The sequence below is a fragment of the Acanthochromis polyacanthus genome, chromosome 14, assembly GCF_021347895.1.
Source record: "Acanthochromis polyacanthus isolate Apoly-LR-REF ecotype Palm Island chromosome 14, KAUST_Apoly_ChrSc, whole genome shotgun sequence".
Lineage (NCBI taxonomy): Eukaryota > Metazoa > Chordata > Actinopteri > Pomacentridae > Acanthochromis > Acanthochromis polyacanthus.
In genome coordinates, this window is record NC_067126.1 from 30,456,285 (window position 1) to 30,480,881 (window position 24,597).

At 39.9% G+C, this 24,597-nt stretch overlaps 1 protein-coding gene across 3 annotated transcripts; it reads left to right on the plus strand.

Moving 5' to 3' along the window:
• The first annotated feature begins 716 nt into the window (after window positions 1-716).
• slc4a10b (solute carrier family 4 member 10b) lies at window positions 717-23,975 on the plus strand. Of its 3 annotated transcripts, XM_022218362.2 has the most exons (27): window positions 717-848; window positions 1,015-1,224; window positions 2,075-2,116; window positions 6,215-6,296; window positions 9,708-9,860; window positions 9,971-10,109; window positions 10,609-10,769; window positions 11,624-11,809; window positions 13,344-13,432; window positions 14,746-14,903; window positions 15,065-15,152; window positions 15,713-15,859; window positions 15,965-16,068; window positions 16,539-16,713; window positions 16,870-17,003; window positions 17,285-17,530; window positions 17,632-17,737; window positions 18,094-18,255; window positions 18,497-18,610; window positions 20,035-20,196; window positions 20,292-20,543; window positions 20,668-20,736; window positions 21,387-21,560; window positions 22,260-22,379; window positions 22,483-22,547; window positions 22,659-22,771; window positions 23,179-23,975. In XM_022218362.2, the coding sequence occupies exons 2-26, from the start codon at window positions 1,177-1,179 to the stop codon at window positions 22,732-22,734; spliced, it is 3,252 nt and encodes a 1,083-aa protein (XP_022074054.2). In that variant the 5' UTR covers window positions 717-848; window positions 1,015-1,176; the 3' UTR covers window positions 22,735-22,771; window positions 23,179-23,975. The 3 variants fall into 3 exon arrangements, with proteins under 3 accessions (XP_022074054.2, XP_022074045.2, XP_051814820.1); XM_022218353.2 differs by lacking the exon at window positions 717-848 and having other exon boundaries at window positions 859-1,224; XM_051958860.1 differs by lacking the exons at window positions 717-848; window positions 2,075-2,116 and having other exon boundaries at window positions 859-1,224.
• Window positions 23,976-24,597: the final 622 nt, after the last annotated feature.

Sequence of the window (24,597 nt, forward strand, 5' to 3'; positions counted from 1 at the left end):
GTGTAATTTGAACTCAATTTTTTTGCATTAGTTGAATCACAACTAATTTCTAATTGACTTAGGTTAATGAAAGTGGCTTAGTAACTTAATTTTTCTTCATTTTTAGCTTAGGATTTTAAGTCCCCTCTCTTATCTTAATGTGCTGGACAGTTTCAGATGGTTAAGAAGGCTAATTACAAACAACTCTGATTGGAGAAAAGAGGCTAATTCACACAACTTAAAATAGTTCGTTGGTTGAACATAATTTCATTGGAAAATAGCATAACTCAAAAAGGCTAATGAAAATAGTTTTTATTCAGTGTTTGCTCATATTTCTTCTAATAAGATGGACTGAATCATCCTTTCAGGCTTTATGTTGAATTCTATAATCACTTTTCATTTGAGGATTTGACATTAAGCTCTTATTTTCAGCTCCAGTTTTAACAGTTTCGTCAGCAGTGGGGCATGTGGCTTGATTTTTCTCTTCAACAAGCCCACTGTTTTGCATTTTCCAGCTTATTTAGGGTTCCAAGATGACTCACAAGGCACTTTTTTTCCCTGCACAGTCAGAGGATTTGTTAGTGGCACTCAATAATACAATTTACTGAGTTATTGACGAGAAGATTTTTTTAATCATTAGATCAATTTGTGATTGAAGTGTTTGGTTCTTTTTAAAAGCTGTTTGGAGTTTGATTTCCACTAGGTTTAAGTGAGATATTGTTCGAAGAATGTGAGGGAAAACAGTGAACACAGATGGCAGAGCAGAGAATGAGGCTGCAGCATCTTTCTGAGTCACAGTCTAATAAAAACACAATGAAGTAGTTATATAACTCAGAGCAGACAGCTCACTGCATGTGGCCAGACTGGAGGTAAATTACTCTAATGTTTTCTGTTATTCGGTCTCCATCATATTTCACCGTCTTCACCTTTGAGCCTTAAACAAAGGAACAAACATTAGTGGAGTGACGAGTCCACGTCAGCTGGCTCAGATGCGCATGTGTTTGTGTGTGTGTGTGTGTTTTTTTCTTTTTCCAGGAACGAGGACAGCATGTGAGAGGCGCTAATCATCGGCGAGCTGCTGACCGACGATGATATAAACATGTGACCGATGTGTGGTGGCTTAGTTTACCGCTACACCTGCTGGGGACAAGCACCGAGGAGGTTCTCTGCTCCATCGCGCAGCCTGACGGAGGAAACATGGACACCGCGGATCCGGGCGCACAGATAGAGCCGCTGCTGCCATCGGTAAAGAGAACTCCTCTCCTGGGACAAATATTTACTTACTGTAGATGAATATTTCAGGACGGCTGTCAGGCTGAGTGTGTGTGAAATGGTGAGAGATGTCACTCAGGATGCTGCGGGTTCTTTAGGGGGCAGATTCAAAAATGTTTCAGGTGGTGGATTAGAGAAGCTACCTGTGGAGCTTTACGCAACTGCAGAGCTCTATGGAAAATGACTCTTTTTAATCAGATGGCAATGTGTTGTTTCTTTTGAGAGAACCAAAATGTGAGTTAACCTTTAGAAACATGCATATGGTGCAGCTTTACCCTTTAGGGCTGATTATGACAGATGTCCTTTTTAATACAGTGAGTTCAAACAGGAGTCACCTTCACGTTATGCCAATGACAAAGGTCATGCTGATGTCAAACTCATATTTGGAGGTGATATGGCCCTCTCATACCTACAGGCTCCACTAATCCATACACAAACTCTGTTTTAGCATTTCTTTCAGTGATTTTATTAGATTCAGTCCCGATGGAAGAAGATAAAGTCTCAGTGGGGATGTTCTCAGAGAGATGAGGGCCTGTGGTCTTTGCTGGTCATTTGGGAGTAGATTTGATGCCATTATCCATGAGCTGTTTATATCCAAAGAGATCTTTGTGCATTTAGCTGAATCCTAAAAGTTTCTCTGCTGTGATGCTGCTTTTAGAGCTGGCTTTGGCTCTGAGATGACTTTAAAAATCACTACGCATTTCAGGATCACCCTTTGTCTTGATTGGGTGCACGAAACGTTTAAAGATGTTTGGACTGGTTTGTTTCTGGCATCTGGAACTTACCTTTGTCTGTTAAACTCAAGCAATTTCTCATCTTTCAGGTCAATTCTTCCTTTGGCTCATCAGCTGGGCGGAGAAGTTCGGTGAGTTGTTGCCTGGATTTTCTGGCCTTTATTTATTTAAATGTATCATTTTGTCACATTAAGGTAATTGGTTATTCTAAGCTTGAATTTAAAAGATTGCAAAAAGAGCAGTATTCCCTAGAGAATCAGTACAATACTAAATTTGGTGTTACCAAGTTGATTTGATGCAACACAAAGGGATCTATAGCTTCTCTAACTTTACTTTATAGGCCCATACATACTGGGTAGAGAGAGGAGACACTATAAATCAAGCGCTCTGTTTGATAAGATACTGCTGGGCAGCAGTCATGATGTCACGATTAATCTCATGATCAGAGAGTGGTGGCACAGTCGATAGATGCTCAATCCCAAATTACAGTTGTTTGGCACAACAGAAGGGGATCAGGCATCACCAGACACAGTGTGAAGCAGGAGTTTGCTCAGCTTTTAGACTGTGTTGCATACTGTCTAAGCTGATTATACTGACGAGGACGCAGCGGAAAGACTTATGCTTTCTGAAAACTTTGAGGCTCCTTGGGTCTCCAGCAATCAGGTAAGACAAGGCTGAAATCAGAGTCTTATATCCCAGTTATCGATGTGGTGAAAGACATAATCAAACTGTTGTGTGATTGACAAGGTGTGTAGAGTTGCTTCTTTCTGCCCAGGGGTGAGTGCGAAAGCCTGATAAAACTGTTAAAAGTGTAAAAGTTCAGCAGCTTTGGGATGGATGCAAACATTAAAACTGCCAAATGTGAGGGCTCAAAGCTGTAAAAACACCTTAAATAGCAACACTACGGGAAAAATAGCACTAATGTGTCCCCTTAGAGGGATGTTCAAGTTTAAAGTCGAAACATTTAAGGATTATAGTGCATTTTGTGCCTCGTGAAAGCCTCCGCAGTTAATGATATTGCTGCCACTGATGGTTTCAAAATTGCCACAGCCATCTGTAGGGATCAGATCCAAGTGTGTGCCACATCCTGTGATATCACTTCAGCTGTGTAGTGTGCCAGTCCTTTAACATGAGTCTGCTGCATGGTCGCTGATCAGTAGTCTAACAAGTAGCAGTGTGTGTGTGCGTAGGGAGTAGTTGGACTACTATCGTGTACGATTTCTCTGGATTTTAATTTATCTTCAGATCATATTTAACCTCAAGAACCTTGATCTGATCGTGTTCAAATCAGAAGCCATCATCTTTGTGGGATGTCTGAAAAGGAGTCTGTCATGGTTGTCTGTTAGCATTCTAGCATGTCTTTGCCCAGTAGCCTATCTGAACTTCACAAAAACAGCATCAACACAGCATGGCTTAGTGTGTGAATCTGTTCATATGGATTTGTACAGAATCATCGTGGTAGTTGCTTCAAATGGGCCTTTGTTTCCAGAGGGTTTGACTGATCATAATCCGCTAGGGACAGGATATAAAAGCTCTTCGATGGAGGTAATTTTCTTCTGAGAATCGAATATATTGTCATTTACCATAGGAATGCCCGTCATCATTATTGTTCTTGTATAAAAGTATTGTACGTGAGCACAGTGAACATTTAATACGCGCTAATGTGGCTGGTGTTTTAGTAACACATATTGGCAGTTTAATCTGAGCAGGGACGCTGATCCATGGCTTGAGTATTTGCAGACAGATTACCAACATCAGCCCTGTGGTCCGGCCAGCCCATGTGGCACTGCAGCTGTGAACAGCAACGACCTTCATTATCATAATGCCCTGATGGTCAACTTGTGGCCAAGATGGCTCAGGGAAAAGCTGCCCTCATGCAACCTCTCAAGATAAACGTGCTCGCTCTAATGACTGCTTGGAATCTGTTAGTAATTTACAGTAGACAGGACTGCACGACTCTCCAGCGATAAAGGCAGCTGTATATTTGTTTTCCTTTCTCAACCCCAGCTGTTGCTGCTCAGATTCATAGTAAATGACAGCGTCAAATGAGTTTTACACTAAAGTCTAAATCACTGGCGCACTAATGAGCAACAGCACAGCACGGTACCCAGCTCCGGTAAGGAGTCATTTCTAAATCAACTGTATCACACACTCATTTGACAGATGATTCGGATTCATCGTGGCTTTGTATACCTTTGTTTTTTATGCTTATTATTCCATGTGTGTGTATGTCTGTGTGTGTGAATAAATAGTCTGCAAATAACCCCCTGTAAAGCTGCAAATTGTTGTGTTAACACTTTTGCTTTTGCACTGACTAAACAAGCAAGATGTCGCATGTTAATTAGTGAGGTTGTGCTAGTGGGCCTTTGTTGCTTTTGGACAGAGCCCAATCTTCTCATGTCAGTATTCTCAGGTGAATATATTTGCATCTTTCTTCCCACACGTGCACATATTTATATTTACAGACTCATGTACTCATTTAGTTTCTTTGCCACATTCAAGAAATCTCAGTGCAATTGCAGATCTAATTATATGTGTGCATCTTCCTTTACAAGCACAGATTGAAGGACAGCTTTACAACTCTCCGCGCACATTTGCAAATAATCTTGTTCCGTTCATATCCAGATAGATTTATAGACTGAAGTTGTGTACAGTGACCCCAACTTACTCCACAGCAACCTCTTTGTGTACACACACTGATTATGTCACCTTTGCAGCCTGCATTCCTCTAATAGCAGAGCCATTCACAGTTTCAGGGTGCACAGTTTTGCTCCTGCTGAGGTGCCACATTGTGTTCACGCTCAGGGTTCATCTGCTAATTTTTTATCGGCTCCAAAATTTAACCTTCTGCCGAATTCAGTGTCCGAGTTGTTTAGGAAAGCAGCTACAAATCAGATGTTGAGTTTTCATCCTTGCACACACTACGACGTGCAGTGATTTCTGCAGGTTTTATCGATTCCCTCTCACCACCTCCTCACTCTCGTCTCCCTTCGCAAGTATTACATAAGCGTGCCGGCGTTCACACATCGTACTGCTGGTTTTCTCAGAGATCTGAATCTGATCAGTTAGATCCATGTTCTGTGGAGCCATTTATCCAACGCTTGTGAATATCAGCCAGACAGAAAGATCCCCAGGAAATGCGAAAGTCTGATTTTCAAACAGTATTGTCTTTTGTTGTCTGCCAGCCTCTTAGAGGAGATTGTGTTCTTTTTTGCCTTGTTCATTTTCAGTGTCCAGTGCTAAAACCTGCTTTCAAGAAATTTGAAAGTAATATAGCTTACTAGATCATCATAAAAAAGCAAAAATTAGTTTGGAAACAAGCTAAAATGGTTTGAAATGGTTGTTAGAATTGTTGTAATTTGGTTCAAATCTGCCTATAAATCACATTCAGGTGTGTGTGTGTGTGTGATAGACTGTTATAGCTGGTAAAGTGTGGACAGTAGAGCTGGATAAGTGAGCAATTAAAATGGTAAAGCTTTATTGTTTGTTTCAGTGATTTATTTGGTAGGAACAGTGCACATTAATGAATGCCTCTTTATACAGCAATGGATGTAAAAATGCCGGATTATAGCAACAATGTTAATTTACATCTGCAGTCCCTAGGTAAAAAGAAAAAAATACATAACAGTGATACATAGGACTGTAAGTCACAATAAAAGCACACTGCAGAAAGTACACAAAGAAAACGTAACAGTGAAACATCCAATAAAACATGGGACAATAAGTCACAATAGAAGGATATTACAAAGTGTGCACAAAGAAGTTCAAATTATTGTGTTAATAATCATTGTGTGTCAACAACAAAAGCAACCCGTTACGGAGAATACTAGCTTACTTGACCTGACTTTTTAAAAAATTCAGCTCACTGCAAGGGAATCGTCTTGATAAGAAGTAGAACTTTAATTGTAGCTGAGTAATTTATTGTTCCCACTATAAAAAAAGCTTTCTGTGTGGACTCGGATGATACTCTTTCCTTTTCAAGATAAGATGTGCAATTAGTTACCATGGCAACTTCGCAATTTGGTTGGATAATGTGTTTGTTCATAACACCGTCGACTGTGAGCGAACACCAAGTCAACAAACATTTTATTTCATGCCATGTTCAGGGTGCATTAGTAGACTGTATGATTTGTTGTTTCGCCTTCCAGGTCCAGCTGTGTTGTTGGCGTAACAAGGTCTGACAGCTTTTAGTGTTTATGATACTGAATCCGTGTTTTTGTGTCTTACAGAGGAATGATGATGAGGCGGTGGTGGATCGAGGAGGCACGCGGTCCCAACAGAGAACCAATTTTGAGCAGGAAGATCTTGAAGGTACCTGAACGGACACTAAACGCACCGGGAATGCTAAAAGCTTCAAGCAGTGAACGGCTGCTGCAGCTGAGTCCGCCTACTCTGTCCTTACAACTGCTGCTTTCCTTTCCTCTTGACAGTTTTTTTTTTTTTTAAACAGCAAAAAGATAAGAGCAGAGTGGGAGGCAGAAACTGTGGGTGAGCTGAGTTTGCATCAGTAATTTCAAAAGCATTGAAACATGAACAATCAAAACAAAGATACAAACAGGATGAGCAATGCTGAGGACCTGAAGGCCAGGAACTGTTCTCATTTTGCGAAATCGTAGGCTATAGTTTAAAAAAAATGACCTTTTGGTTTCTCTTTTTAAATGATTCATACTATTACAGTTTATTTAGATTTTAAAATGCTCACAATATGGGCAGCCTTTATGTGTGGCTTGAAAGTGTAGAGATGATGTGTCTCATCCGTCTTTTATGTTAAAACAGTAGTTTTAATCCAAAAATGAGCAAGGAGGTGGAGTTGAGGTGGGCCATACAAATATTTCTGGGCCATAGACTGCACTCTGATAATACTAAAGTGACCTCACCTTTAATTATGTATAACTTTAAGCCTTTTTAAAATTTTAGTGACTTGTATGAAAATTCCCCCCCCATACAGTTGCCATGAACAGGAAAATTAGCTTTCAAGACTGAAATTGTTGATTGTTTGATCTTGGTATAAACATTTTTATATCTGCTGCAAAGTGTGATGTTTTAACATGAGGGTCTATGGGACTTGATTCGCTTTTAAAGGCAGCCTCAAATGGCCATTCGAGGTACTGCGGTTTTTGACCTGTTTGGGTTGGTTTTATTTTCAGCCTCAGAGTTTTTCACCTGGGTTCCACACAGTTCTCTGGGTTTGAGTTGTATCAGGTTGTTTTGATGTGATTATAGAGATTGCTAGCTAGAAAAAAGCACAACAAAACCCTGTACAATAAAAACGGATCCACCTTGACTGTGGTAATTTTTTTTTGCCTGCCTGCATAGCCAGTCAGGCCTTTTTTTTCTCTTGATTACCAAAGGCATGAAACCAGCCACCCATTCAGAATTCCAGTCAGGACAATCAGGATATCATGCCTGGAAGATGGGGATGCTGTTCCAAACACTAGTGGGGTTGAAAGGGATGAACTTACACTATGGAAAAGGGCACAACTTGTAGAATGCAAGTAGGGGATAGGGGATATCCATCCATCCATCACCTATACACTGCTAAATCCTCATTAGGGTTGCGGGGGAGCTGGAACCTATCCCATAAGTACAACTCCTCTTCTTCCTCCAGGAGTGACTTGGCCAGTTGCAAGGATTCTGTCAGTAGTCTGCTACACGGCCTCCATGCAGCCTACCAGCACCAGTTTGCTGCTGGTTCTCCTTATGTTAGTGTGACGCCCCAACCCGAGGCTTACAGTGCCTACCAGCTAAGTCCCAGGAGCCTCACACATTACTTTTAGGGAATCACAGAGAAACCCTACTTCCCCACATACTATCACAAAGGGACATTCAAACTGTAGAATAACTGTTGATCACTTGTTTGTTTGCTGCTTTTAACCATAAGACAGCATTTCACCTGTTGCTCGTTCATATCCTCTTTTAGACTGTTTTAAATTTTTTTTGAAAGGTTCTTTGGGATTATTTGTGACGTAGGCGAAGTCAGGGGACACCCTGGACGGGTCACCAGTCTATCACAGGGCTACATATAGAGACAAACAATCACTCTCACATTCAGAATTTAGAATTATCAGTTAACCTCAGCATGTCTTTAGACTGTGGAAGGAAGCAAGAGAACCGATGTATGCACAGGGAGAGCATGCAAACACCACAAAGAAGGATCCCAGGCCCAGGTCAGGATGCAAACCGATGATCTTCTAGCTATGAGGTGACAGTGATAACCACTGAACCACTATGCAGCCCACAAAGGGGTTATATTCTGTATATTTTTTTTAAAGTGAGATATTGCAAAACAGGAGGAAAATCTTTTAATATAAGCAGTTGTAAATAAAACAACAACAAAAAAACAACAACCCATGTTTCTGGAAAAAAGATGCAACAAACCCAAGTAGAATTGACCTAAGTTAAAAAAGGGTTCAGCAGGTGTCAACAATAACACTGCACAGGGCTTTTAAATGTACGTAATTCTTATGCATTGGTAATTAACTATTTTTATCTGAAGCAGAAGCTATTTGATGACAGAATACCTCTAGTATTTTCTTGTGTTATTCGTATCTCCAGCATCTTGGCATAGCTGTAGCAGTCGTTCTGGAGAGCACGGCATGTACCTGAATCCTCGTGTCATACTGCAGTGAGCTGAGTGGGTTGACTTACGAGTGCAAACACAGACGTGCCCTCCCTCTCTGTCTCTTTTTCTCTCACTCCTGCTGTCTCATACCTGCACAAACACACATTTAGCTAAGTATTCCTTTTCATGGGTAAAAAAAAGCATACACAAATTAACGGTGAGGGAAAAAAGCTTCAGACCATCAGTATAATGAGTACAAATGAGAACAGTGGACACAAGCAAATCCCTCATTGTAAGTTAACTGAAACATTATATTTTTGCATAGAATGTATTTGAATGCAAATGAAATCGATGTACTTAATGTGTATCCTACAATAATAAACGTGTGTGTGTGTGTATATATATATATATATATATATATATATATAAAACTGCTACACTATTGTACACATACACTATTGTGAGCTGTAACATTAAAACTACCTGCATATTATTGTTTAAGTTCCCTCATACCACCAAAACAGATCTGTCCTGTTTGACTCGACTCCACAAGACCTTTGTAACTGTCGTGTGGTATAAACATGTTTTCAGCAGATCCTATAAATCCTAAAAGCTGACATCAGACTTGTTTTGCAGTACATTCCACAGACGTCTGAATTAACTGAGAATTGGGATGCAAAGTGAAGAACTAGAACCATTCCTGAATGCTTTTTGCAGCGTGGCAGGGTGTGTTATTCTGCCCATTGCGGTTGCTTTTGCTGCGAGACAGGAGTCTGCATGGACAGTCTGACTGGTCTCAGCCCCATATGCAGGAAGCTGCGATGCGCTGTGTGCTCGACATCCTTCTGTCATAAGCAGCTTTGAGGTTTTCAGCGATTTCTGCTACCGTAGCTCTTGTTTTAAGCTCTTGTTTAAGGTGCTAGTGGATTGTTGTACAGTCGGCATTATATGATTGATCAGTCGGAGTAATGCACTTCATTATGGTAAAGATATCCACATGTGATGAAGCCCTAAAGGAGAAACACACAGAAGTAGTGCTTAACCATGAGCAGTGGAATCATGATCATGTGCAAAGCATCTGAAACACACACACGGGAACACACACAAACAAGACACATTGTAGTTGATCATCATTTAACCTCTTTTTGTTGTGTCTCCAGGCCACAGGACTCTCTACATCGGGGTCCACGTCCCTTTGGGCAGCACCAGGCACCGCAGCCATCGCCGTCACCGTCACCATGGAACCAGATACAGGAAGAGGAGCAGGGAGCGGACCCTCCCCTTAGTGGAGGGGAGGGAGTCTCCTGCTTACGGTATCGGCCACAGTCATGGAGCTAAAGCACAAACAGAAAGGCATTTAAATTCTTGTTCATTATCATTTACTAATATTTGACCCACTCATTGCCATCCCTTGTGTTCGTAGACACCCCCTCCCAGAGAGTGCAGTTCCTGCTGGGGACAGAGGATGATGACGAGGAGCACATTCCTCACGATCTCTTCACAGAGATGGATGAGATCTGTCTGAGAGACGGAGTGGATTCTGAGTGGAGGGAAAGCGCCAGGTACCGTCCACTGTAATGCCACTACGCAGCATTTACACACAGTCATGATCCACATGTCATTACTGAAAGCTCTGATTGAATGGATGCCCGTGATCCCACTTACACTGATGAGAGATGTCCAGTGTTTGTGTTTCCATTACATTAAGTAATTGCAATTTATTGTTGTAATTGTTGGCACATTACTTTTTCTTCCTTTATCTCTCTGGTAACTGTCAGTTTAATCAGCATGTAGACTTTATTCATCACATGACTTTGCAAAATTGTGGCTGGCTGCTAACATGGTAATTCAGACATGTTTTATTTACAGTGATACCCCGATGAAAAGCAATAAGGAAGCCGAGTAAATGAGTGAAACTGAGAGAGAGAAAGACATATAAGAGCGAAATGTGAGGAGGGAGAGGGACCCAAAATGAATGAGTGTTATTGCAGCTAGAACAGATGGCCGGCCGGTTTGCCGTCTGCTGGCCTCTCCTGACTGGAACCCAACCTTCTGCTACAGGTGGCTGAAGTTTGAGGAGGATGTTGAGGATGGAGGAGAGCGATGGAGTAAACCCTACGTCGCCACGCTGTCTCTGCACAGTCTGTTTGAACTGCGCAGCTGCATCATCAACAGCACCGTGCTGCTCGACATGAGGGCTAGTAGCATTGAGGAGATTGCAGGTAAAAGAAACACAGACACGTTGCACCTATAGGAGTTTAATTTCCTCATTCACTCTATATTTTTATGAGGAGTTATGTGACAATCTGCCTTGGTTTGTCTGTCTGTCTGTTAGCAACATTACTCAAAAACGGATACACGGATTTAGATGAAATTTTCAGGGAAGGTCAGAAATGACACAAGGACCAAGTGACTAGATTTAGGCAGTGATGCGGCTTATAGTCTGGATCCATGGATTTGTTAAAGATTTCTGTATTATTGCCAGATAGCGGCACAGCGTCACTATAACTATGACAACAAGAGGACACTGCATCACCTGCCTGCTGACCATCACATGATTGCGATCTCACTACAAATCAACCACTGTGGAGTCATCGGGACTTTTAGTATCGAAAATAATACAGCGACTGAACAGCCTTGGCAGAGTCCTGCACTCTCTGAGTGCTTTTCTTGCTTGTATTGTGGCGGTGGTCACTTTCCTGTTCCTGTTTGCTACTGTAACAACTGAATTTCCCCTTGGGGATCAATAAATATTTCTATTCTATACTATCCTATTCAGAATCTAATAGAGGAACTTGAGACTTCTGAAGTTAGATGTCTTTTTGAGCATGGACAAACTTTGCAGACTTTCATTCAGAAATTTTGTCTATGAGTGATGCTTTTGCTTGCTTGTCACTTCACGTACATGGGAGGAAAATTTATTACCCGTTTTCCTCCTTATTTTTGTTTAATTAATCACAAATTTTGTAAGTTAAATATGAACTTATTCACCATTTGCATTTAAGTTGTACTAAATCAAAATCTCAGTTAGATCCCATGAAACTGAACGTTAACAGCTTGTTTTTGTCCACCTTAGACATGGTCTTGGACCACCAGGAGTTATACTCACCTCTGGGAGATGAGCTCAGGAAGAAAGTGCATGAAACGCTGCTGAAGCAGCACCATCACCAGAACCACAAGAAGCTGGCTAATCGCCTCCCGATTGTTCGTTCCCTGGCTGACATGGGCCGACGGACATCAGAGCTTCACCTGGACAAGAATGGTGAGAAAAACTACGGAGCTTCGAATCTAGCTTCTACTACTTCTACTGTTTCCAGCCTCGAGGTTGGGACCGTCTGAGAGGGTCATGAAGTGAATAATAGGGCAGGAAAACAAAAAAACATACTTCTGCTCTGCATTTTTTTTTCTTTTTCTACATCTTTTTCTACATTTTTTGTACAGCTTTACTTCTCTAGGGTCTTTAATCATTTAGATGATTGGTTGATTAGATCACAAAATGTTGACATACTATAAGCAACCTGTGAGAGAGAGTGTGGATAATCTGTAAATATGCAATATGTGCATGTGTCTTAAATACATATGGTCGTAACTTGTGCATATTTCCATATTTTCCTCCTTCCTCACTCCGTCTACCGCCCACAATCTGCCCACCCACCTGCCACAGCCTCACTAAGCAGAACAGGTGCTGCTTTATACAGTGTGTGTATCACCAAACCAAAGCTACACTTTGTAGAGTGTTCTGGTGATGCGACTAAATGGCTAAGAAAGTTAAAAAGAAGTTAACAAACAGTATTCAAAAGTTGATATGCAAACTTCTTGCTGTTGGTCTTCATGGTACAAGAGTCTGAGCTAAATTTAGTCAAGGACAGACTTGTAATTGGAAGCTTTATTTTCTTATCTCTTTGCCAACTATAAGCTTCAGGTTTGCCAGAATTCTACGTGACAAAATTAGTTACAGAACATACCAAACTGTTCAATGCTTGTCGAGTTTACCAAGAATCTTGGTGACACATCAAGGGTAATTTTGTTTTATTGGTGTAGCACTTTCAAGCTAATCTAAGAGCAATAATCTCTATTAAGCTCCACGTCATGCTTTGTGAGAGTTTTAGACACAATAATTAGTGTAAATTCTTTGACCCCCGCTGTTTACCGACTGCAGGAAGTAGGACAAACCTGTCGGGCAGCTTGGCAGCGTGATCATGCTGGTGAGCCGGGTGTTTTTACCACTGTGGAACATTTGTGGGACTTTTTCTGTAATAGCACCAGAAAAAGTCGTACTCCATTATCTCTGTTTATCCGGATTTATTTATTTTTTTTTATCCCTGGAGATATTGTGTTTGCTTTTTTAGTATTTAGTAAAACAGTTGCTGAATGTGGATTTTACAGTAAGTTAGAGATCCATGAATGTATTTTGTTTATTATTTGTCCTCTTAAACTGCATATTAAATAGATTTTGAATTGTGTTTTTTTATCATTTAATTTAATTATTTTTGAATGAGACACTTCTTCAATGCATTATGTAGTTTTTTTTAGATAAATGGTTTAATTGGAACTATTTTCTGATGAATTCATATTTGATTTTGAAATAATTTTCTGTAATTTCTCTTTTTACCATCCAATCGTGAAATACTTTATTATTTAGTTAATTTATTGGGGGATTCATGTATCTGTTATTTTTAATTGTCTAATTATAAATCACTGAACGAAACTATTTCCATGAGGCTTGTAAGTGAAATTCAGTTTTGAAGGAACCTTTTCTGAGGTTGATTCTTCGTTCTCTGGTCTGGATTGTTCAGGTCAATTGTCGGCCTCTCAGTCTCACTTAGCAGCTCCAGATGGCAAAGGGGACATGAGCAAAGACAGCAGCTCTGTGGACTTCAGCAAGGTATGGTACATATGTAGTGCAGCTGCAGTGGAATGCATTGTGAGTTTTCTAAGTATGTGCTTAGTGTCTGAACATAAATGCATTAGTATTTATGAACTACTTTATACGTGTATGTCAATCAGTATCAGTGATTTTCAGGGAAACATACATTTTCCTTTGCTACATGAACTAGACAGCTAAACTGTAGTCATTAAATTATGTGAAAATACATAATTACATGCAATTTTTTTTAATTATTATTACAGGGGTCGATCATTTGATAGTTAATACCTGAAGTGTACCTTTCAGAAAGCAATCATTTTGCAAGTACTTTGCAAATTCTAGAGTGTTGCTTTTGCAATCCTGTCAAGATATATAGTATGTATCATGAAAAAAGACCATGTCGTAACTGGTGAATTTGAGCAGCTTCTTATTTAATTTTTGAATGATGAACTGGAGGTCATTGTTAGTATTTTTAATGGAAAGGTCATCTCGTAAGGGATTAGGATTAGAAACATGTTAAGTTTTAAAAAAGTCATTCGCCACAAACACACAGGGTAAAGACAGGGATAAAATCTATGTTGAAACCTTTTGCATAACGTATATGAGTCTGACCTTTTGTCCAGATCAGTGTTTGAACTGTTTCATGGAAAATTATAAAAATGTGTGCCCCTGATAAGAAGTGTATTTTTTTCATGATTATTGGAAAAAATCTTTCACAGCAGCATTTTTTTTAACCTGCTGCATCATTTCCAAGCTGAGAATATTCCTTAAATAATTTGTTTTACCTCTGAATCTTCACAAATCAGCAATTCTACACTGTTTATGCAAATCATTACCCATTCTTTCTAATGGATCTTGCAGTCCTGGAGCCATATGAACTTTGTAATGGAACAAACAACACTCCAGTCAACACTTGTCATCTCCACATAATTATCTCTGAAAAATCACCACCTTCAGAAGATTTTCTTTACAATGCCATTCACTTTTATCAGAGAGTGTAAAGATACGGCATCTGAAAGAGGATTGGGTTCATATTCAGGGATGGCTTTTATACGTGGAAATGAAAGATAACTCATTCTCACGAATTATTGCGCAACAGATCAAACGAACATCTACATTTTGATAATCTTCTGTAATATTGCAGTCATACATCTGTGGCTTTATATGGCACACACAGCCTGAGCAGCTGCACTAAATTTAGATCAGAAAATCAGTTAACCATCAGGGGTTAGTTCTTACAGTCAAAGCTGCTTAGACATGAAATGGTCTGGAAAAGGTGTCAGGGCCTTTGACGTGACACTTTCAACACTGCACTTTATGTCCTCTTTCAGATAGACCTACATTTCATGAAGAAGATCCCGGCAGGAGCAGAGGCTTGTAATGTGTTAGTGGGAGAGCTGGAGTTTCTGAATAAACCGGTGGTGGCGTTTGTCCGTCTTTCACCGGCGGTTCTGCTCAACGGGCTGGCAGAAGTCCCGATTGCTACAAGGTCACTACAGGCTGATTTTTAACTGTTAGAAATATCCTTTTTTTTTTTTTTTTAGTTTGCTGAACCTGATGCAACATTTACATTTAAATTAGCATTCATGTCCGCTGTGATGCAAATTAGATTTGGCAATAAATTAAAAATGATCTATTTTTGCCTTTTAGGTTTCTGTTTATTCTCTTAGGGCCTCTGGGTAGAGCGCCTCAGTATCATGAGATTGGAAGATCCATTGCAACACTTATGACAGATGAGGTGAGATTTCCTCCTGTGATTAAAAAAAAAAAAGGATGTTCTGGTTTAAATGTCAACCAGATGTCGCACTGAGATTTTCTGCAGACACTTTGCATAAATTCACAGCCCAGCAGAACTCAACAAATTCCTGAAGTGATGGTACATTTCACAGCAGGAAGCACAGCTCAGAGCTTTGTATGTCATGCTTTTGGCGATTAGTCAGCCCTCATGTCCTCCTTTTTGTTCGGAATTTAGGTTGTAATGCACCATGGCTGCGGAATAGATCCACTTACATGAAATTGGAACTTTATTGTAAATATGTTTGGGGTAAGTTGATTTAGGGAAATTTATTCTACAGGTGAGAATACTTCTCATGTTGTTGTGCAGGTCTCAGGATTTAATATGCTGCTGTGAGTTCTGTCTATGAGGAGTTTGTATTGTATGATGTGGACATGTTTATATGGACTTAATTTACTTCAAAGACCTGTGGAGACTGTAACCTGCCCATAAGTTCAAATGGACTGCACATACACTGAACCACACTCAGTCATGGCCAGACTAAAGTATATTTCTGTTTCCAGGTTTTCCATGATGTTGCATATAAAGCTAAAGACCGCAATGATCTGATTGCTGGTATTGATGAATTCCTCGATCAAGTGACAGTCCTGCCTCCTGGAGAATGGGACCCGTCCATACGGATAGAGCCACCAAAAAATGTACCTTCACAGGTTCGTGAGAATTTAGTTAATTGTTTGCCTTGTTTTTTCAACTTTTTATTTATAAATTTCTGGATTTTGGACTTTGAAACTTTTTGTGAATTACTTGTTAAACAGGAGAAAAGGAAGAAAAGTAATATTTTACCAAACGGATTAGTTGAGGGTGAGGAGGAGGAAGAACATGGTGGCCATGGAGGTCCAGAACTGCAGCGTACTGGAAGGTGAGAGATTCACGACAACACGCAGAATTTCTGCTTCAAATGAATTCTGATGCGTCTCAGGTAACCTAGAAAATAGAGTCGTGACATAAGTCTAAGTCTTCGTCCTGTTCATTTTTTATGTTTTCTAAAATAAATTAGAAAAAAGCCAGTAAACTAAAAACTACTGTCTCGCTACAAAATGTGCTCTGTACTGCTGATCGGCTATTTCTGGGGAAACTTGGTCTGTAGTTGCAGTCATGAAGTGGTTTCCATAGAAACATCCTATCTCCAGAGCTCTATTTGCAGCTAGACTTTTCCATCATAGGGACCTGTCTCACCAAGCCAAGAGTTGAACGTTGGGAAGGAGGTAGTGGAGGGAAGACAAGTTAGAGGGGGAAAGAAAAGAAATTAAAGCACAAAACTGCCAATTTCAAACGTATGCTGTTGGTTTAATAATTCATGCTTAAATGAGAAATTTCTTGTTTTCTCAGGTGGTTTGGTGGTCTCTTCTTAGACATCAAGCGCAAGGTCCCACACTACCTTTCTGACTACACTGATGCTATAAGTTTGCAGTGTGTCGCCTCTTTCTTATTCCTCTACTGTGCCTGCATGTCCCCCGTCATCACCTTTGGAGGACTACTGGGCGAGGCAACAGAAGGCCGCATAGTAAATCACCTGCCTTTACATCTAAATATGCACACTGTTCTGCCAAATCTAGCAGTACACCATACTAACCTTTTGCTAGACTAAATCAGACCATATTTATAAGATTTTTATGATGTATGTTCATCAGTAATGTCTTTGTCCTTTTCCATCTTTCAGAGTGCAATTGAGTCACTGTTTGGAGCCTCGCTGACTGGAATAGCGTATTCCCTGTTTGCTGGGCAGCCCCTCACCATTCTGGGCAGCACAGGACCGGTGCTTGTGTTCGAAAAGATACTGTTCAAATTCTGCAAGTACGTTTTTCTTCACTATAACTGCACACAGAAATAATCTCACTAAATTACAAATGGCTGCATAAATCTGTAATTACATTGTCTGGTGTTACCAGCTCTCTGAGTAATACATTCTCTGAGAATAAAAGTACCAGCTCTGAAAATCTTGCCACTCATAGACCATTTGATATTGCAATTCTAAAGACAAAAGGCATTTTATTTTATTGTGATTATGACATTCTGCAATCCACCGCATTTCAAAGCGTAAATAATCCCATTTTCCCTCGTTAATCTCCACACAGGGAGTATGGCTTGTCCTATCTGTCACTGAGAACCTGTATCGGTCTGTGGACGGCTTTCCTCTGTGTTGTCCTGGTGGCCACAGATGCCAGTTCCCTCGTTTGTTACATCACACGTTTCACAGAGGAGGCCTTCGCCTCACTCATCTGCATCATTTTCATCTACGAGGCCTTGGAGAAGCTTTTCCACCTGGGAGTACACTTTCCCTTCAACAAGAACAACAACCTGGACAAACTGACCATGTACTCGTAGGTTGAATATTATTGCTGTTTCACAAAAGAGGGCGGTTCATAAATCTCTGACAGGTGAGGGATTATTAAGTTACCCAGATGTTCTTGTGCTACCACAGATGTTCCTGCGTGGAGCCTTCTGACCCCACCAATGGCACCCTGAAGTTTTGGGAGATGAACAACATTACCGCCACAGAAATTTACTGGGAAGCTCTGGAGGTCAAGGTAGTACCGATAACAGGAGTAATAAAACCAATCAAAACAGGTCTATCGGTTATGGAGGTTCAATACAACAGATCAAACTACTGGGTTATACAAAGAAAAGAATACATTCAGATTTCCCACCTTAAAGTGGCATGCTCTTCCAGATGGAGGAAGCTGAACAGATGAGATTAAGGGCATGTGGGCTGGATTATATTGGATTACCCAAACTGCACTGCAAATCACTATAAAAGCACATTTTCATACTAAGTTAAGTTTTTTTTTAAGCTCATAAACCCTTTTTGTGGAAACCTAGAGTCTGCTAATGTTGTATTGCTGTGATAGTAAGTCTCATAATTCTGCCCTGCTCTCCAATGCAGGACTGTATTGAAAAGCGAGGGGAGTTCGTGGGCAGCGCCTGCGGCCCTCATGGACCCTACGTTCCTGATGTTCTCTTCTGGTGCGTCGTTCTCTTCTTTTCCACCGTCTTCATGTCGGCCTTCCTCAAGGAGTTCAAGTTCAGCAATTACTTCCCCACAAAGGTACACGGCACCATCCATGGTCATTACATTCAACATTACCAGTCTCACAGGAAGACAGCGGCGCTCCAGTCACAGTGTAGCTTTGGTTTGGTGATGCAGCATAGTGCAGTGGTACACTCTAGTGGTCACATAGAAGTAATGCATGATTAAAACTGAAGAATCGGGGCTCGTGTTTACTTTTTGTATGTTTAAAATGATTCCATTAACAGTTTGAGGTTGTTTTTGTCTTCCTCTGTTTCAGGTGAGGGCCATCATCAGTGACTTTGCTGTTTTCTTCGCTATCCTCACCATGGTGTTGATCGACTACGCATTAGGGATCCCTTCTCCCAAACTACAGGTTCCCAGTGTGTTTAAGGTGAGCCAGAATGAATAATAAATTGTTCAAGAGACTATACAGTTTGACGTATTATCACCAAATGGTTAAAGGATTAATAAATACAAGTGATTTTAACCTGAGACAGTTGACTGCCCTCCCTGAGCCTGGTTTTCCACAGAGGTTTCTTTTTGGTAAAGGGGATTTTTTTTCTTCCCACTGCTGCCACTTGCTTGCTAAAAGGGAATTCGGAGTAAACTTTGGTTATATTGGGTTTCTCTTTATGATTTTGTGTGGTGTCCACCTTACAATGTAAAGCTCCTATCCCTACAGGCCACAATGAATCCTGTCAGAGGGGATTTCATACATGATTAGAACATAAACCCTTCAGTTTCTGCGTTCATATTCCAAAGGTCAATGGAGGCTAATTGTTGCTTAATTGTTGTACTTGAGTACAATTTTCAGCTATTTTGTACTTTGGTGGTTTTTGTGTACAGGGCTCTGTAGTGCCTGCCAGAAGGGAGGGGGGAAAACAGTTTATCCAGGGTGAGTGGGGTCTCTGATGATGATCCCTGCCCTCTTCCTGGTCCTAGTGAAATACAGTTCCTGAATGAAGGGCAGGGGGGCTCTGATGATGTTTTCTGCAGTCCGTACTGTAATCTTCTTCTGTCCTGCTACGTGGCTGATCCAAACCACACAGTGACAGAAGTGCACAATTATCAAATTACAACACATTGTAATGGATTAAAGCAGTAGTATCCAGCCTTTTTGGGTTGTGTCGGCTTTAAAGTAGCAATTTATAGTTGTGCTCAAATGTAAGAATTTTTTCTCTCTAAACTTCTCAGGTGGTTTGATTCAATAAATGTCCAATTTCAATACCACATCAAGAATTACAAAATTACACAAGTCCATAAACTGAAGACAGATTTGTGTACAACAATCCCTCAGTTATATCTGCTGTCCTTTTAGTGTTCAAACTGGCTTCAACTGCAGCAGCTACAACAAACATGTTACTGATATACTGATGCTTCAATATTAATAATCTGATGTTGTCATGTATAATAATATCTTAGTCAAAGGGTTAGAAGGGGTACTTTTACTTTAATGCATCCATTACATTTTGCTGCTAATACTTGTGCAATTTTACTTAAGTAAGATTTGTCCTGCAAGATTTTTAGTTGTTATGGAGTATTTTTTACATCGCTGTAATGGTTCATTTATTAAAGTGCATGATCTTTATTGTTACTTTGAAATATAGCCAACTAAAACGGAACTGTACATTTTGACCCCATAAATCTTACACTTCAATTTCTTTTGTCTTGTTTGATGAAGATGAAGAAATCCAATGAACGTGTACGCAATAATACAAATGCTGTTTTAAGATGGATTATAAAAACTTTTGAGCAGTGCCTTCATTTGCCCACAAGCTACTAATTTACTAACTAAGAATACCAATTTCTTCTCAGCCAACCAGAGATGATCGAGGTTGGTTCATAAACCCGTTGGGTCCCAACCCCTGGTGGACGGCGGTCATCACGGTGATCCCAGCTCTGCTTTGTACCATCCTCATCTTCATGGACCAGCAGATCACAGCCGTCATCATCAACAGGAAGGAGCACAAACTCAAAGTACGCTCCTGTTTTGGCTGCAGATTCTGATCATTTGTGCAGCATCGTGGTGAAACGAATGAATCAACTCCATCTATTGATGTCTCGCCCTTCAGAAAGGCTGTGGATACCACCTGGATCTGTTCATGGTCGGGGTGATGCTGGGGGTGTGCTCTTTGATGGGCTTGCCGTGGTTCGTGGCAGCCACCGTTCTCTCCATCACCCATGTCAACAGCCTGAAACTGGAGTCCGAGTGCTCAGCTCCTGGAGAGCAGCCCAAATTCCTCGGGATCAGAGAACAACGCTTCACCGGCCTCATGATCTTCGTGCTGATGGGCTGCTCTGTCTTCATGACATCTGTGCTGAAGGTGAGAACACTTGGTTCTTTTTAGGCCCCTGTTATTATTTGTCTGTTATGATCCTAGTTATATTAAATGTGACTTAAGGTATCTGTCTGTAGTTTTGCTATACATCACTGTTGTTTTTCTTCAGTTCATTCCTATGCCAGTGCTATATGGAGTTTTCCTTTACATGGGAGCATCTTCTCTCAGAGGCATTCAGGTGAGATGCTTTGAGCTTCACTATACTCCCTTTGTTTTGGGTAAAATTGTGTCTCTACATAAGAAGCAAACAAGGACACAAAACTTTTCTGTGGTTGCAAATATAAGGAATTGTAAATATTTACACTGGAACATGAATTTTAATGCAGATATGAAACATTTCTGACATTTTCTGCATGTCAGAGATTAGACAGAAAGTTTGTCAGTGCGGTTATGTTACAATTTGCCTGCAAAATGTTTCTTCTATTTCTGCCATGATTATCTGGCTGCCCAGACAAAAACAGTTAATAGGCCTCTTGTGTGTTCCCAGCATTTATAGCCAACTTTTAGTGTCTAATCTAGATGAGTCTTTGCTGTTTTATGCTGAAGAGGCTATTTTTTTAGATATGAAAAGGGGGGAAAAAACTCATAACAAGCAGTGTTTTATCTCTGGGTTGGTCATTACAAATGTTTGCTATGCTTGTTCAGTTCCTGTCAATGTGAGCATCATATGGATTTAATCAAAAGTTAGAGGATGATGTCAGTCAGAGCGGATGGTGTGATAGGAATCCTTTTGTATTGCATGTGTTGTAATCATTCTCATATTTTCTACATTCAATTTTTAATGAAACAAAAATAGCTTAAGAACTGTTTGTTGTTTTTCCTCTGCAGTTCTTCGACCGTCTCACATTGTTCGGCATGCCAGCTAAGCACCAGCCAGACTTCATCTATCTTCGACACGTACCTCTGAGGAAGGTGCACCTCTTCACCATCATCCAGCTCAGCTGTTTGATTCTGCTGTGGGTCATCAAGACATCTAAAGCTGCCATCGTCTTTCCTATGATGGTGAGGAAACATCCCAGATATTCAATCAGCAAGACATTTAAACAAAACCTTTCACTAGCATATAGATAAGACAGACACGTGTGGATAAAAATGACTATGTTAGAGTAGAGATTAAAGAGATGTAAAATAAAATAAGATAGAAGTCTCACAAAAAAATGAATTGAATGTGCACAGTCTCTTGCTACAGTGGAGTTAAGGAAGCCTCTGACAAAGAAAAACACTGTGATGTATGATTATTGGACCCTTCTGTTTAGCATTTTCAGCAAATAACTCCAGCACCAAACCAGCTTTTCTTGTAAAAAAAAAAAGAAAAAAAGAATATGTTTATGTGTTCAGACTCTAACCTTAGTGCTACTTTAGAGAAAACAATAGAGCTATGAAAAGTGTAAGCTAATGAACAGGTTGTCAATACGTAATCAAAAATATTGTCAAAATTACATAAGATTTTCACCTCCTCTGTGCTGATTTAGTTTTTTCTTTCAGTGATCGCAGGCAAATTTTGATGACCGCTGCCCATGTTTTGACCTAAATTTTATTTAATCCAAATGAAACATGAAATATACAGAGAATGTCAAAGATATGAAGCTTCTCCTGTTGTTCCTATCGGTTTAAATCATTTATATTTCCAGCACAGCGTCCCCCTTTATTAACACTTTTTTTTGTGAATTCAGCCGTTTTGATTGTGTGTCCATTCTGCAGGTGTTGGCTCTGGTGTTCATCAGGAAGTTAATGGACTGTATCTTCTCCAAGAGAGAGCTCAGCTGGTTGGATGACCTGATGCCAGAGAGCAAGAAGAAGAAGCTTGAGGATGCTGAAGAGGTGCCATTCCTCACATAAATCAATGGGCACATTAACTTGTTTTTGTTTTTACTCATATTCACATGTATCCAAACTGATATACTGTTATTTCTTCAACCTTCAGGAGGAGGAGCAGAGTATTCTGGCAGAGGATGAGGGCGTAGTGCAAGTGCCATTAGAAGGGTTTAAGTAAGCTGTACTGTTATTGTGAAGTTCACTTGTTTGTGTAAATGTTAACAGGTTTTACAAATGTCATTTCATGGACAATATGCATCTATTTGTGCTTTTCTCTTTTCACAGAGGAATACCTGTTATCAATATCACAGATGAAATGTCCAAAGGTTCCTTTGGAAACACGTGGAATGCCAACAGCTAGGATGCCTGAGAAAGACTGAAGATCTCAAAACAATATGGTAAGACAGAAAATGTATCCAGAGCTTTTAGTTAGTGTTTTGTTGACAGCAATAAAAGTAAAATATAAAAGTTGCTTGTCATGGATAACAAATGCAGCATCTGTCTCAGTGAAATGCAATTACAGAAACACCTGGTCAGGAATTTGACTAAGGACTTTGGATTTTAGGAGTAAAAAATGACTCAGTACTTCACTTTTTTTGTTAGCTGACATTAGACAGAGCATTAGACAGCCTTTCATGTCTGTATGGTACACTTCAAGACATAAATAATTAGTTGAGCTTAGCACAAAGACTGGAAACAGGGCAAGATATAATAAAAAGGAGCTTCATTGTGTGCAGTTATATGCATAGCTCAAAACACCGTATATCTACTAATTATGACTCCATGTCTCTTCTTTTTCTGTAAGTTAACCAAACCGCTCACAGTATTTCCCCCAAAGAGTAAGACTGCAATATAAGAAATGTAAGAAGAAGAACTGGAGGACAGTGTGGACAGTGTTGTGAGTATTTGTCACTGTTCCTTCTGCGTGTTTTTATTTAAATCTGCACTGTGTACTGCAGATCATCGATCCTTCAAGTTCAGTCCTGTAAACCTCTATGTTTAAGTGACTTCCTGTGTTCTCTGATTTGTCACGGATATTCTGTTTATGAAACCTAATTTACAATTTTCTCCTATTGTTAATGTCAACTTGTATTTTTTCAATCTAGATAATGTAATAATTTACTGAATGTAAATGAAAAAAGTGCACATTTTTGATGTCTGTTTATAGAATGGGAGCATTTTGAATATCACATAACTGCAATATTAAAATATACATGTCTAAGGAACCAAATACAACAGTTCTTCATACCAGAATGGCAATACTCTGTTTATATGAGAAATCAGCTATATTTAATTCATGGAATGAAATGACTATGTTTGCTACAGAACATGTTGCAACGGTGACTTACAGTATTTTGCTTTTAGTATATTGCTTAAATGTACATTTTTTTTCAGATGATCCTAAGTGTAATGTTTGTATGAAGTTTACTGAATAATGAAGTTTCATTATTAAAGCATTTATCTTTCATAACCAAGCATTGCAGTACTGTTACACGTTTGAAGATTGTAAGGAAGAATTACAGATGGGTTGATTTTTAAAAACACACTTTTACTATGTATATCTTGTCATTGTGCTAAAATTAATAAATTTCTATGAGAATATTTTTTTTGCATCATCTGTCTGTCTGTCTGTCTAATCTTGTCACTGGATTACATCTGAAAATAATCCAACTGACTAAAACTGGCACTTTTCCAGAAATATTCATAATTTATATATGAAGAAAAACAAAAAAAAGTTAAACCTTCACAAATTCTACAATAGAATTTCAGCACTGTTTTGTATCCTCTATAATGTCTCGTCTCAAATCACACAGATGAGTTGTTAAATGATTAGCCAGCTGCACATAATGTACAAAATGCCTGCACTCAGTGCTGTTCAGCCCAAATGCCAGCTTCTAACCCTCATATATTTGGCCTCCAACCAGACCAAAGAGTTCTTTTTTTCTCCTTTTTCTAATCAACAGATGGTTTGATGTGCTACAGATGACAGCTTAGAGAGGTGGCACATCCCAAAGCATGTCAAGCTGCTGGCTCATGCGAATTACTGTTTTGTCTCGGTGCCAGGAGGAACCGAAGAGTGCCGACCCAGTCATTGCTCCCAACGAGCCTGATGCTGAGATGATTGACGTGATTTCCTTCTCTTTCATTTAGCATAACCCTCCTCGTTGTGCAGTCAGAGCATCACTGGAAAATCCTTCTCCGGTGAGTAGCTGACGGGTGACGC

What these genes read in the sequence shown, in the direction of transcription:
- slc4a10b (XM_022218362.2), top strand. Translation starts at nt 1,177, where the DNA reads ATGGACACCGCGGATCCGGGCGCACAGATAGAGCCGCTGCTGCCATCG. An exon ending in GGAAGGAGCACAAACTCAAA is followed by an intron (nt 20,197 to 20,291) that starts GTACGCTCCTGT and finishes CTCGCCCTTCAG; the next exon opens with AAAGGCTGTGGATACCACCT. An exon ending in GTGCCATTAGAAGGGTTTAA is followed by an intron (nt 22,548 to 22,658) that starts GTAAGCTGTACT and finishes CTCTTTTCACAG; the next exon opens with AGGAATACCTGTTATCAATA.